We start from the raw sequence: 15,211 nt of genomic DNA, 5'->3' as shown, positions 1-15,211 counted from the left end.
ACTAAAATTTATCATAGAGTTAACTGAGCCTGTCACAGCTGCCAATCCTGTCACAGCATGAGCCACAAGCAGTGGCATCAAGTAAGGTAGACATTTTCCCTGAAGAAAATAAAAAACCTTAAGACATTCATCTCTTCTTCCACATGACAAGGATGTATTATCCTAGTTTGTCTTGAGATAACAAGATAACAACAACACTTTATCATGAGGAACTTTTCATGAAAGAATGGGCAGCACAATATTTCAGGGCAGAGAGGAGCAGGGTACTGGGAAGGAAGAGTGGAAGGAATTTTATCACGTTTCAAAAGACACTTCTTGTAGAGAAGGTTTATAGGGTGAGAGGTGGCAGTCTCATCTGTATTCAAGAAGGAAAAGCGCTCTGTGAAGGTGAAGCCCTAGGTATTTTACAGAACGCAGTTTTTGGAAGTTAGAAAAGTAGGTGCACCCGTGTGGGCTTTATATTGAATGTTAAAGACCCTCCACTCTGCAGGAGGAATGGCCAACGGGAGCATCTGAGTGGTTAGCTTTGCTGACATGGTGCATTAGGAAAGTAACAACAGCGTGACTAGCAACCAGCGCTGAAAAGGGCTTCGATGGTGCTATGTCACTGCTTGTGGGGGAGAGAACCAAATGGAGCAGCAGGGAAGCAAAGTTTGGGGACAAAAGAAGCTAAAGCTTTTAGATTTCAGGTGTGATGTCCCTATTAAACTCCCTTCACCCTGTGGAGTCTTAGGCTTTTCAGCATAAGTGTTTGTTTCCTTAGGCAAGAAAAATAAAAAAATAATCTGAAGCAAAGACTCAAGGTACGCAGCTGAGGCCACCATTGTCCAGAGGCCAGACAGATGGTCCCACCAATAGAGGGCGCCAGAGAGCACGATTTGCCAATGCCGTTAGCTCAGCACCCATAATGAAGAGCCATCTATTAATGGCTATGTGATTGTCTGATATTATACACGGGTATAGAAGGCCTTTCATCTTCACAAGGATAAAATTGTGAGGTGCTGAAAGCATCGTGGTGGGATAAATGGAAAAACTGAAGAACAGAGAGGTCCAGGAATTTGCTCGGGGTCACACAGCCATCAACCGGCGGAGCTTCCTGTGAGCTCCCAAGCTAGTGTCTGCACTCTCAAGTACACTGCCTCAGGCCCTGAAAATCCCTGATGCCCTGACATTCTAAATGTCCCAGGAGACCCGAAGGCTTGGATGTGGACGTGGGGAGGGTACATGCACGGTCAGCTCAGGCCTCAGGAAGTGGGGGCAGGGGAGCTGAGGTGCAGCTCAGCAGCAGAGGACTGGCCCAGGGTGAGCGGGGCCCTGAGTTCTAACCCCAGCACCGCAAGTCAGAAAAACAATGCCAGCTCAGTTCAGAAGACGCTGAATTTATATGAAGAGGTCTGGAGTAGCTCAGCGCCAAACCATATTTCTTGTCTCCCTCTAAACAAATATTTGCAAATAAATATTTTAAGTCAATAGGAAATATTGAGGTTAGTTACATCAAACACCAGACCAATTACTACCTTTGCTGTGCTATTTAGAGTGGCTGACTAAATATAATTTTAAACGTAGATTTTGTAAAATTTTAGTCAGTAATCTTGTCATGAGGAGGAGAATAATGGGGCAAATACGTGTACCTCCCCACTGGCAATTAAAGAGCCCGACTTCCCTCAGAATCACTCAGCATGACAGAAAAATCTCTAGTGTCTTAGGGTACCTGCACTTGATGTTATCCGGAAAATAACTTCTGATATTTAGGTGCATGAAATGGTTTCTATAGTAAGTAAGTTGTTAATAGGATTTGATTGTGTGAAGGTTGAAGCAGACTGCCACAGAAAAACATTAAGATGGGCACATACAGGTCCTGTTTGTATTTTGTCAGCAAAATGTTTTCCCCTTGTGTGTGTGAGTGCGTGCGCGTGCGCATGCGCGATGACTACACCCAAGCCCTTACATATGCTAAGCACATGCTCTTCCACTGTGTCAAATCCCTAGCTCCTTAGCCTTTATTAGAACAATTCTGAAAATATTTACAACATGCTAGTTGGTTAAATAAGAGATTCACGTACACAATAATGCTCAATTAGTTTCAACTTGTTGAAAAGTTTGAAGATTATAAATTTCTAAGATCTGATGCCATTCTGTATCTTGAACACACATCTCGCAGAAAATTACCTTAAGTTGAATACAGTAAACTTGCTCATGCGAACCCATACTCTTTTGAGAAAAAAGACGCATAATTTTTGGGTGGAAAGATAGTAGGACCTTCTAGACTGCAGTCCTCTATGTACTGTCTTGCATGCCTGAAGCACACTGTTAAAAGCAGGAGTGTCTCTAAGGTATCCAGCTACTGAGAATCATAATTTTTTTTTTTTTGAGAGAAAAGCATATCATTTTCATGAGATGGATCTAAGAGAAAAGAAAACCACAAGATGCTGAGGTCAGAAATCTTGGAATGTTGACAATTTCAACATGCCTCATATAGAAGAAGGGAAAATCAGATCTCTGACTCTTACCCTGTTAAAGACTTCTGATTATAGATACTTACAACCAAATTGAATCTGCACTCCTTCTAGGGGTTTCTTAGTGAAAAATATACAAAGGCACAATGATAGAATATGAAGAAACTTCTGTGGAACCTCAGAACCTTCTGCTGCATAGTTTTAGAAAAATATCCCAAGGCACACCAAATCCAAGATTTTTCTTGGTTGTACCGGTTCGGGGGCAGCAGACATTCTGGAAAGAGGTCTGTCTCTTTGGCTTGGTCGTGTCGTCTGAGGAGGGACTCAGGCCCCACAGATTTCCCGCACAGCCAGCGTGTCCTTGATGTTCCCAGAGTGTCTTTGAATCAGTGGCCTTTTGCCCAGGGAGCAGTGTATCTGTCAACTAGATGCGGAGCTGTGGACATGCGGCACACAGCTTAAGCTCAAGGCCCTAAAGCAGAAGCAAAGGGTCTCTCCTTAGCGCCAAGTCCCCCTGCCCCCCACGGATTGGGAGTGCATGTCAGAAAGCGGGCTTGCGGTGGCAAACCTCTCTCTCCTCCGCCCCCATAGCGCAGTAGGTCAGGCATTACCGAGCAGCGCAGGCAGGTGAGGTGCGTGAGGACACTGAGACTCAGTGAGTTCTGGGTAGGGACCGAGATCATGCTGTCCATGAGCGAGAGAGCTCTGGTGGGAACCCAAGACACACGCTCCTCGGCACAGTCAGGGGCCAGATGTGAGACACTCAGCATTTCTCCATCCCCTGCTCTGGCAGAGGTTCTGTTTGGAAATAAGATCTGGACAATGTGACGCTCCCAGTGCAGAAAGGCCCTCGAAAATGTCCTCCTGCTTTGTCGTGATGTACGTAAGGGACAGTTTTAGACAGCACCACCAAAGTGATGTTGAAACTTACTATCTTTAAAAATTCCCACTTAACAATGAATGATAGATTTATGACTCATTTAATTGTTCACTTCTTGTGATACTGGGCCCGGCTCTCTGTGAAAAATGAGGGGGCGTCTTCATTATTGACACAATCGCTCACACTTTCTGTCACTTTATAAACAAAAATATTGAGACAGTATAAATTAGAGAGAATGTCACAGAAGAGGAAGAATAATTACTTGTGGTTTTAACATTTACACAACTGCTTCAAACACATTAGAAGTTCGGAGGGCTCAAAGCGAAGTGTGTGGCCCTAGGCAGCTGCTACATTCTGCCCCAGATTTTATTTTGAGACTGGGTCTCACTATGTAGTTCAGGCTCGCCTGAACACACCATGTAGTCCCGGCTGGCCTCCAGTTGTGGCAACCCTCCTGTCTCAGCCTCTTGAGTGCAGGGATTACAGATGTGTACCACCACATCTGGCTCGACCCAGACTTATCAATATGCCCACTTTCTCCTTCATGACAGGGGTCACAGCTTCAATTTTGTATGCCTACAAGTGTGCTAGCAGTGTATTCACTGTATAGTTAATAAATATATTAAGTTCACTATATGTGTGCATTTGCTGTATTTTAAATATATTAATATTACTGGGGCTGCACCAAATTAAACAAAGTTTGACTAGAAAATCAAGACCCAGATAATTACAAACTAACAACAGCTAACTTCACTTCCTCTCAGACAGAAGACTGTGCTGGATGTTGTGTGTTTATTATCTCGTTTAATTCTAACAGTCCTAACAAAGGAGGTTTTAGCAACTTGTCCAGGGCAGTGGTACCATCTCTAAGATAACTGGTCGATCACGTACTTGCCTTGAGCACTTTATCATCCTCAGTGTCTGTCGCTGGAGTATTTTCCTAAATTGACTTCCCAAAGCAAGGAGCAAAAATTTTCCTCCTTGATCGTGAGATTTTTCACTGTGTTGCCTAATAGTGCTAACTAAAGATTTTTTTTTTTTTTTGTGATTGCTATGTGCATTAAAGGGTTTTTTTTTTTGCATTAAAGTTATCATGCTTGAAATTGTAAACTGATCACAGACTTCAACTTCCTCCTACCAGTATCATGACTTGTATTAGCATGTCCTCTCACAGGTAAGATGCGACAGACTCGGCTCATCTTCATAGGAAGCCGTAAGTGGACCCTAAAGTCTAGAAGTTGTGCAAAGAGGGGCACAGGGCATCATGAAAGGGTGGCCGCTTCACTACTGCACTTGGGGAAAGTGATTGAATGACAACGGCTGTCACTCAGCCACCGGTGGACACATCTGGAACGGCTGCCTTATGTATTGAGGCTTTGGTACAGTGCAGTTAGTTTTCTTTAGTCTGAAGTAGCTAGTGATCTTTCAAATATGAGGGTGTGTCATTATGTCCTCTGTGAACTGAAATTCAACTGAAATATACTTGAAGTCTAACTGCAAATTTTTTTTTTTTTTTTTCAGAACTGGGGATTGAACTGAGACCCTTGCACTTGCCAGGGAAGTGCTTATTCCACTGAGCCATCTCCCCAGCCCCTAACTGCAAAATTTGAGCGACTGGTGAAAGTTTATCTAAAAACAGTAAATTACGCTCTTGGCCCACAGCCTAGAGGCCTCAAGGGAGAAAGTCCCTGGTAGGTACAAAATTGATTTTTCCAGAGAGGGGCTTTTTAACCACATCCCTGTCCCCTAGCACTTGCTGTCTACTTACATACAATTTCACATTATTATTATTATTATTATTATTATTATTATTATTACTTTTTTAAGGGAAGGGCCTACGGGGGGTCCAGGGTCTCACTACTAGATCAGACTTGTAATCCCCTTGTTTACAGCCTCCCAAGAGCTGGGATTTCTGGCACACGCCACCACGCCCAGTCTCAATCGCCACCTCAGCATGCCCTGGGGGTGTGGCCAGCACGGTAGGCCGTAGGCCTGAGGATCGAACCCCAGCCCCTGAGCCTGCTTGCAGGTGCTTTAATCTGCTAAGCCATTTGGCCGGCCCTCAATTTCACATTATTAATGGTGACAAGCAAAGCTTAATTTTCCTGTTATCTCCAAATAAAAATTTATAGTGATGCCAACAAATATGGAGAGAATTTAATAATATACAAAGGGAGAATGGGTAGGTTTTTTTTTTTTTTTGAGAAAAAAAGAAAGTTTTATGTATAACTAATTGTGAATGTGAAAAGCTTGAATTAAATATTTGAAGTGACTAAATTTTTAGTATCACTCATATGTTTATAGTAAATGAATGTGCTATGAACCAAGAGACTACTGTTTGACATTGCTCTGCTGAGTACAAGTGGCAAACAGGTGACGAAAGTGCCATTTGGGAGCGGGGCTCAGAGGCGCAGGTCTGCAGCGCTGGCTGCTCGGAAGGCCGAGCTGTGAGGACCACTTGAATACAGGAGTTACAGACCAGCCTGGCGAGCACAGCGAGACCCCATGTTGAAGAAGCAAACCAAAAATATGCAGTTTGGTAGGTCAGAAATTATGCTAAACAGTGGGATCTACGTGGTGGTTGGATACTCTCTTGAACATTTCTTTTTCCCTGTGAAAAATCAAACTCCTTAGGAATTAATTCAAAAGCAAGGCATTGGAGGTAGATTTTACATCCTAACATTTTCTGTGACATTTCCATCGTCTTTGTCTTTCCGGCACTGACATCATCCCCTGGGGTCTGGGGTCACAATTGTCTTATCTGTCATTTGTTGAGTCTTCCAGATGGGAAGGGAACACAGATTCTCTGGGCCGTGTCTGTCTGTGTGTCACATGCTGTTGATCATCCAATTGGAGTGTCTCTTTCCTTTAATAAATCTTAATAATCTTGGTTTGAATTAAAACTATTGTTATGTTATTCATGGGCAATGACAACAAAGCAATGATATTCGATGTCTTGGTTGATATCTTTTCTTTCTTTTTTAAAAATTTTATGTATTTAGGACAGTGTCTACAGGGTTTCACCACATAGATCAGACTTGTAGTGATCCTCCTGTTTTCAGCCTTCCAAGCGCTGGGATTACAGGCTCGTGCCCACCACGCCTGGTCTCAATCCTCCTCTCAGTGCACCCCAGGGTGGGGCCGGCACAGCATGCTAGGGATTGAATCCCGGCCGCTGCGCTCTGCCTAGGCAGGCGCTTTAGTCTGCTGAGCTATCTGGCTGGCCCTCTTGGTCGATTTCTTAAGGTAAAATTTTGAATGAATTCAGTGTTTTTATTTCCAGAACAATTCATACTAACAGAGTAATATTTTCAAAACAGTGCCCAACTATTATCATGGTTTTGTTTCTATTCACTGCTTAATATCATTTTAAAAAGTAATACAAATGATTATCTTCAGGCTAGCAATTTGTTTCATGTGAGAGAAATTAAACAGTGTCCTCCATTTCGGGAGTGTTGCAGTTTAAATTTTTGTTTTGTTAGGTGACAAAAATGGAGACTTGTAAAAGACAATCTTTTTAGACTGAATTTTTAACTCTTCACTATTTTAAATCGCTGAGTAGGAAATGCAGTGAGTTTTTGTGGCTGATAAGAAAATCAACCCAGAAATATTTGATGAGCGTTCTCAAAAAAAAAAAAAAAAAAAAAAAAACTTTATAAAACAGTGGCACTACTACAGAAAAATTAAGCATTGTAGAATTTCTCTTTCCATTTTTGTTCTATATCAGAATAAGCTAACTTTCTTTTTAATGTTGAATGAACTGCAAAAAAAAATGTACGAAGTTTTGATTATGTGATCCTAAAACACTGCATGTAAATGGATTATAAAGGTATTTGTCCTCATTCCTAGGAGGAGGAGTGAGCTCACAGGTGCCGACAAGTCCCCTGCGAGGCTCCTGCTTGGCGGAGGCTGCCGGAGTCTGGAAACAACCGTCCTGGCCGCTTGCGATCTGCCCGCCTCAGCCACGGCCACCACCACGGCTCACGTATTTAGCTAGCGTGAACTAAGCATTGCAGAAGTGACAATGCTTAACAACCAGATGCATAAAATAGTAAACAATTAACAATCAAAATAAAGAAACAGCTGTTAGTTTCTTTTTATATAAAATTATATCTAATTTACAATAAATGCCAATTAAAATTATTAACCAATATACATAAATCTCCTTTGCCTCGTTGTCAAATAGCTCTGTAGATTGTAAACTTCTTTACAATTTTTGAAGGGATTCTTAAAGGTTTTCTTTCTTTTTTAAAATCTCAATCACTTATCAGTAGGCACTTGAGCTCACTGCTTTTGAGGCAGTAGAAGGAACCATCCCATCAGGGTGAAGCCAGAGGATGTTGGAAGGCAGAGCGGCATTGGTTGTTTCCCTTAAATCTATTTTTTTTTTTCAGAACCTGGGATTGAACTCAGATCCTTGCATTTGCCAGTCAAGCACTTATCCTACTGAGCCATCTTCCCGGTCCATTTCCCTTAAATCTAAAGATCACAAAAACTATGGAACCTGATCTCACAATTATCAATAATCTCTCAGATTAGCATGTTCAAAGCTCCTATGTATAGAGGTGACAAAGCGTAATTTTAAAAGCAGTTGTTTTTCATTTGACTGCTGAGAGGAGAGGATGAAGTACTGAATGAAAAACTGTCAACCAAAACCTGGAAATGTCCCCTCTACTAAGTTCCTCTAAGGCTTGTTGTACGTGACCCATACCAAGAGAACAAACCTCCTGTTATTTCTTTATTACCACTGCCTTCATCTTTGAAATTATTTCTACTTAAGTGATCTGAGGTTCATTTTTAATAGGTGATTTGTGATGGTCTTCGGAGCCGACCCAACCACATCTCCCTTCTCACTATGCTGGTCAGCTCTCTGCATTTTCTGCTAACATGTGAGAAGTGATTAAAACCTTGCTTCACTACTTAGGGTGCTCGGCCAGTCAACTAAGTAGTTGCACCTCCATTCTTCACCTTTATTCTTTACAGTAGAAGAGGATGCATTATTTTTGCCAATTCCTTACTAAGAGTGTATCTTTTTGCAGTTAAGATTGCATGCTTTCTGTGAATTGTTTTTCTCACTTTACATCAACACTAAAATGCTAGCCCTACAAGATCAGTGTCTGATTCAGCTGACAAAGACATCCTTTGTGTCTGCTGCCTGCTAACTCTTACGCATGGAGCTGAGAACCCAGAATAAGTTTCTGTTCATCCCCACAGAGCTGTGTCCAGGACAGACACACAGAGACACTTAATTATGGTGTCGGAGGGTACTTAGTGTCAGCGAAGGAGGAGAGAGGAGGTACATTACACCTGCTGGGTGCCAGACTGGATACTAAGTGATGACAAATGGCCCTCAGTAGCACAAGCAGGCTAAAGGAGAGAGCACAGAATGGGCAGATCAATGGTATGGCCTTGGCTCTGTCTGCAAAGCGTGTAGTCCTTAGGAGCAGACTGCCCGGGTTCCACCTTGGGAAATGACTTAACGTCCCATGCCTCAGTTTACCCAGCTATAGAAAGAACATAATGTGGACATCTAGAAAGGATTGCTATGGAAATAAGTATTTTTTTAATAAAGCATATGTTAAGAGTGATGTAGATGTTTGCTATTCACTGAGTGAGAGTATAGGGCTCTTGGTGGAAGAAAAGAAGGTGACTGGAGGGTACAGATGAGCCAGAAGGCAGCAACCTAGTGCAGATGAGCCAGAGATGAGCTTGGGGTTGTTGCCAAACAGTGACCATGTGACCAGCGAATGACTGCCATTAGTGTAAGGCTTTCAGTAAGGCCCACCTCCATGGGGAGGCTGTGGTGGGTGCAAGGTGCAGCCAGGCAATGAATGAGGAGGTTCTGGATGCCACCCAGGGCTGGAGGGAAAGGGGAACATTCAGGAAGTGCACTGGGGACAGGGTGGTGGGGAACTGGAAAGCACTGGTGACGGGTGAGGAGAGCGCGGCCCTGGGCCTGGGTGATGAGAGGAGGGAGGGAGATGGGAAGGACAAGGCCTACTTCTTCATTGTCTGGTGTTTACCTCAGAAGTGCTAAAGGTGCGTCCCTCACAAGTTGCAGTGACTTGATTTGATTTGAGAACCACTATGGAGGTCTGGAAGGATTTAATTCGACTATAGAGTCTGGGCCCCTGGCCTCAGAGTTGATGGCTCTATGTGAGACCTTGAATTTCAATCATGATACTCAAAATGTGGAAGGTCTCTTTTGGCCAGATAGCTTCAGTTTTAATTTTGAAAATGAATAGACATGCTGGTTGGTCTCATTTTCCCCCGGTGCTGTGTGACTATGACGTCAGCACACTTATATTCAGCCTCAGACATGTGACACTGGCTGACACAAGACAGAAGGGGAGCACAGCCGAACTCACGAGCAGGATGTGACGGCCAAGCTCAAGGGCGGTGGCATGTGGAACAGGTGTCCCTTGGAGCCCAGAATAGAAAATACAAAAAATATGCCTGTGTCTCTAAGATACAATCACACTACTATTTATTATCATGAAGAATGCTCAATTGAGGGTCTTTGTTTCCTTCTATTTTTTAATCAGAAAAGAGTCGTGCTTATGCCAGAGGTCTAAGGCAGGGTCAGCATTTGTTCAATTCTTAAAATTGTGTTAGTTTAGCAAGGTGACAGCCTATATGTGGCAAGCTCCTATGCTTACAAGATTGTCTTGTCTGTCCCTGGAGGACCATTAAACATAGCTGCCTGTCAGAAGCCTGTGTTTGATAATGACAATAGAAATGAACAACCAAACACTTTTTAGTTGCAATATAGACCTCTAAAGCATTCTCACCTGTGAAGCAGTAACAAGAGACCACTTCTACAAAGCTAAGTAACCCATGTGTTTTACAACCTTACTAACTTTTACCTTCACTGTTGACTGCTTCTAGCCGAGTAAGCAAACTGGTCAAGCAGCGAGATACCAGGTAAAACATCACAGCATCTAAACAATTTTCTTCATATTATGTATTGGTCTTTATGACCACTCAATTCTTAGTCCCAGTTGTTTTCTCTAACCATAGTGTTTGGCAGAGATTTTAATCCAGGAATCCTTGGTCTGGATTTGATCTGGGTCTCTGTTGAGGTTACAAACGACATAGTATTTTTTTGGGGAGAAAAATAAGCATTTCATTTCAATGTCCAGAAAATATTACATTTGCATTGATATATTAGTTTGACTCTACCTATTTTTCAGAAGATGCTTGTCTTGTTTGGTAATGTACTGTATGTTTCTAATACTTTTTTTCATCATCATTTACTGACTTAATGAAAAACCAACATTCAGAGGAGAGAAACACTACTCCCAAATGGATATATTCATAAACATTTTGGGGCTGGGGAGATAGTTTGGTCATCTAAGCGACTGCCTAGCAAGCACAAAGACCCAGCTTCGATCCCTGGTACCACATGCCACACAGGCCCACACCGTGTAGGCCTTGAAGCCAGGCGTGCTGGTGCATGCCTGCAATCCCAGCGCTAGGGAGGCTGATACAGGAGGATCATTATGAATCTGAACTGCATAGCAAGACCTTATATATAAAAAATACATAATTAAAAAATTTTATGGATTGTATGCCAATTTTTCTTTCTTGCAATTAGCAGGCTATTATATTTGGTCTTGAAAAATTTTTTAAATTAAGCTATCCATAGATATTCCAATAAACTTGAATTTTTTTTACATTTCAAACATAATCTTGTGTCATTAATGCCTGCCTCCAACTATTTTAAATGTATAGCATGTTCCAGCTGCAGAAATTACCATGGTTACTTGTTATGCCCATAATGCACTACAGTTGGCAGTTAAAAGTATTGTTCTATCTTCCTTCTGCATAGAAAATGACATAAATATCTGAATAATTGCAATATTATGAATTAATATGGAATCCTTGGAAATGTCTACGAATAATTGGTAATGGTGTCAGAAACTAACAGCTGAGATATCTTTAAGCGTTTTTGGTGGGTTACATTATATTGATGTTTTTGGGGACCTCATTTTAGTCCTCAGCGGGGGTCCATTGCCAGTGTTGTTAAATGGTTGCATTCTTTCTCTCTCCTTTCATTTATGTTCTCTTTTAGCATTGCATAGAACTTCAGTGCACCTTTGGAAAATGAGGCATATTTAATGTGAAATGAGAGAACGTGGAATGTCTTCCGAAAGGCAGTCGTGTCTAGGCACATGGAACTTGGATAAGTTGGTATGATTAGGCTCTGTAATTCTCTGTTGCCCAGCTGAAGTTTCATTAAGGAAAATTCTAGTTAATAAATAGTTTTCTTTTAGGTTATTTTTTCACTACTCCAGCCTCAAAAAGTGCTTTAGAAGTTCTTGGGGCCATCATTCCATGCCTGCCAAAGACCTCACCACTTTATTTTTCACAAAAGCCTACTTCCCGGAAACCACCCAGTGGAGCCCTGGATAATGATGCCCGCTGTATCAGAGGCCTGCACTTACCTGCGCTGGTGCCTGCACCGGATGTGAGGTCTCCACCCATCAGACCACCTACGGAGTAAAGAGGGACATGAAAAGGCGGAGGCCAAAGGCCCAGAGAACAGAACACTTCACCTCCAGCAACCCCAGTCCTGTGTCCTCTCCTGAGAGTCATCAACTTGTGAAGTACTACCCAAGTCAGATGGCTGACATTTGTTTTATTGTGACATGCTGTGTTCAAATGTTAAAAATACATTCAATCACTGACATTTTGCACCACCTTTTTTTCCCCAGGAAAGATTACATTTTAAAAACCCAGTCTTTGAATAGTCTCTGCATTTTTATTATTTCTAAGTCTAGGTCTTTCCTAAATAGTTGCTTCATGGAGAGAATTTTTTTTTAAAAGGTCTGCTACCAGTACATATTCTGTATTCTGATAACTACTCATGCCTTTATATTTTGCATCATCCATTTGTATAATGCTAATTGTATAAAATTTTGATCACTTCCTAAAGCTGCCCATATTAACTATTTGAATTTTACTTGCTGACATAATAAACAAATTTTTACTGCCACAAATTTAGACATATGCTTCTTCTTTGCTAATTTAAGAAAGTTCATTAAAATTTGGCAATGTTTATTTATGAGAGTTGGGATCTTTCAATAAGATGCTGAGCATAATAATTAGTTTTAATTTTTAATGAAACAAGACTTAAGCAAAAATAGTGGGACCATCATCTAGATTTTCTAATTGATTAGAAGTAATACTTTATCATTATTAGTTGGTTCAGGTTTTGGTACTGGAAGAAATTACACTTTAAGAAAGCATTTATTATTTTCTATCAAATACTGTTTTGGAAATAAAATATTAAAATTTAAAAATGAGCATGAGTTTATCAAGGAAGAAATGCTACTGCATTTGAATATGATCCAGAAGAATATATACATTGAAAATTCATATAAAGAACTTCAAACATGTTAAAAATAGAGAGAATGGCACAATGCAGTTCTTTGTGTGCACTTCCCAGAGTCAAGATTTATAAAGCTTTCTACAGGAAAAATTCTTCCATGAATACATTGCCTTTAACAAGTTGCGGGTGCCCAAAGTATATTAAAAATTTCCTATGGTGTGGGTTTCTTGAAAGTAAAATGTAAATACATAATGGTGTAGGGTACATGATTTAGAAATGCAATTATTTTTGATGCTGCTTCTGGAGATATAAAGGAATAACATAGTTATATTCAATATACATTGAACTAGGTCCCACTGTGAGCTGGAACATCAAGAGGGTATCTTTCCCTTCACGATTCTTTAAATACAGTGAAGAGGCAGACCCATGTTCAATACAGGATATCACAATGTATTTAGATTGATCTGAGTAGTCAGAATAGTTGGACTGTTTCTGACCAACAATTTCCTTTTTTAGTACATCGCAAATTAAGTGACAGGTAAAGGCTGGGAGAAACACTGGGGCTGATCTGTGCCACAGGTATGCGAGCTTATGATGTGCTCTGCATTTCTCCCTCAGCTTTGATTTTATTTAACTCTTAGAAATCATGTTATCCTAGCTCCTTTCTGCCTTCAATCCTTTCTAGGACAAAGTATTGCGTAAATAAGTAAGAATTGATTGCAATAGCAAGCAACTGCATGGGATAAATGCTGTCAGAGAACACGGGGAAAAGGAGGTATTTGGTAGAGGAAGAGGAATAAAAGTGGGTTAAGGAGGGGAAGGGCAGAAGCCAAAATGTGTAGAGTGGTCTATGGCATCTTGTTTGGGGAGAGAGTGTGGTTCAAACATAGCTACAGAAGGACATGAGTTGCAGTCTGAAAAGAGAAAGTATTGATCAGGAAAGATTTTCAAATACGTGCTAATGGACTTAGGCTTTATCCCAGAGAAGCCCTAGCAGTGAATGGAGGTTGAGCAGCGAAGGAGACTGAACTGGATACTGAAAAGGATCTTATGATGCTTAGCCTTGGCTTTGGCCAAGGGTGTTTCTTTCCTCACTGGGACTTGTGCATGCTGGAGCCCTCTGAGCACATACCTGTGTTGCCTGCACTTGGAGGTCGATGTGTTACACCAGGAGACATGCTATTCCTCTGCAGAGATGGGTGGGCCAGAGGCAGAAGGTTGGGGTTTCCCAGGGAGCTGACAGGGTTGCTGTACACCAGGCTGTTGTGGCTGGACACTGGGATGGAGACGGGCATCTCGAAGTTGGGAGGTGGAACGGCCTGGCCGGAGAGAGAAAGAAAAGGGGAACATCCCCCCAAAACACAGGTAAGAGAAAGAAACAGTAACAGCAGCCTTCAGGGCAGTCAGTGTTTACATTCTTAAGCAAACTTGCAAATTTCAGACTGCTTGGTGTGTAGAAGACCATTAGGAAGAGCTCTCTGAATGCTCAGATCATACATTGATTTCTTTAATGTGCTTGAAGCTCTTTCTTTGCAACGATTAGAAAAGGTTTCACTGTGGTTTCAAACAAAGCCCCACTTCATCAGACTCCATTGTCTTTGAGTTTCATTCTATTAAGTAATAATTGTGCATTTGTGATAGCTGAGTCTGGTGCCAGAAACGACTGCAAGATCAAAGGTTCATGGCTGGGATGACTTCACGTAGAGAAAGGAGGATTAAAATGCAAACCAGATCTTTGGGTTTAATTGCTTATTGAAGCATATTTATGCACAAGTTTAATGATACAAAATCATCTCCAGGCATGTGAATAGCACATATAGTTTAATTATTATTTTTAAAAGTCTGTATTTTAAAAGTAACTCTGAAGGTAATAGGCATCTTATGACACAGATTTCAGCAAAGCACATATCATTCAATAACTTACATTTTAAAACAATGGCTCAGAGAATATCTTATTCACAGTTTGGTATGCAAGTACAAGCATCATGAACAGCAAGGTCTGTATCTCAAGTGAGAGAGTTGGCAAATATTTAGGGAACTGAAACTGTGGGGATGTCTATAGTAACTTAGGTCCCTGTTAATGATTTTGGGGAGTATTATTTTGACAACCCAAACTATGTTTCTGCTTGTAGTAACAAGCTATTAAACATCTATTTCTCTCTCTCTCTCTCTCTCTCTCTCTCTCTCTCTCTCTCTCTCTCTCTCTCTCCTCTCCCTTCTCTTTCCCCCATAGCATTATAAGTGAAGATATTATTTGAATATATTAGGAGGGACTTGTGGCATTAGAGAATGTAGCATTTTCAATATAAAATTACATACTCTCAGGATTTTTAGGCCATGAAAATTCAAATGCCTATACGCATATGGCTGAGTTGGTCTTCTGTTGCTTTATTCTTTATTATTATTAGTATTTATTTTTTAGGATTAACACCCACACCCTGTGGCTCGTTGATTGGCTGGCCTGCACCTTATGCTGTGCCTCATGGCTCTTCTGGATCTACAGTGATGGTGAGAAAGCTGCTCTCTGTTGATGTTTAGGCC

The 15,211-nt window shown here is 41.3% G+C and overlaps 1 protein-coding gene across 9 annotated transcripts in view; it reads right to left on the bottom strand.

Moving 5' to 3' along the window:
• Window positions 1-15,211, bottom strand: part of Mef2c (myocyte enhancer factor 2C) — a 167,051-nt gene that overhangs the window by 14,920 nt on the left and 136,920 nt on the right. For all 9 annotated transcript variants that reach the window (XM_004644057.2, XM_023704169.1, XM_023704172.1 and 6 more), the window contains 2 exons: window positions 13,803-13,989; window positions 11,784-11,831 (listed from right to left, as the gene is read on the bottom strand). In XM_004644057.2, coding sequence (XP_004644114.1) covers window positions 11,784-11,831; window positions 13,803-13,989 — 235 coding nt within the window. The remainder of the gene's footprint in view (window positions 1-11,783; window positions 11,832-13,802; window positions 13,990-15,211) is intronic.

Source organism: Octodon degus, unplaced genomic scaffold (assembly GCF_000260255.1).
Source record: "Octodon degus isolate 3935 unplaced genomic scaffold, OctDeg1.0 scaffold00190, whole genome shotgun sequence".
In the NCBI taxonomy this organism is placed as follows: domain Eukaryota; kingdom Metazoa; phylum Chordata; class Mammalia; order Rodentia; family Octodontidae; genus Octodon; species Octodon degus.
This window is presented reverse-complemented; position numbering and strand designations above follow the sequence as displayed.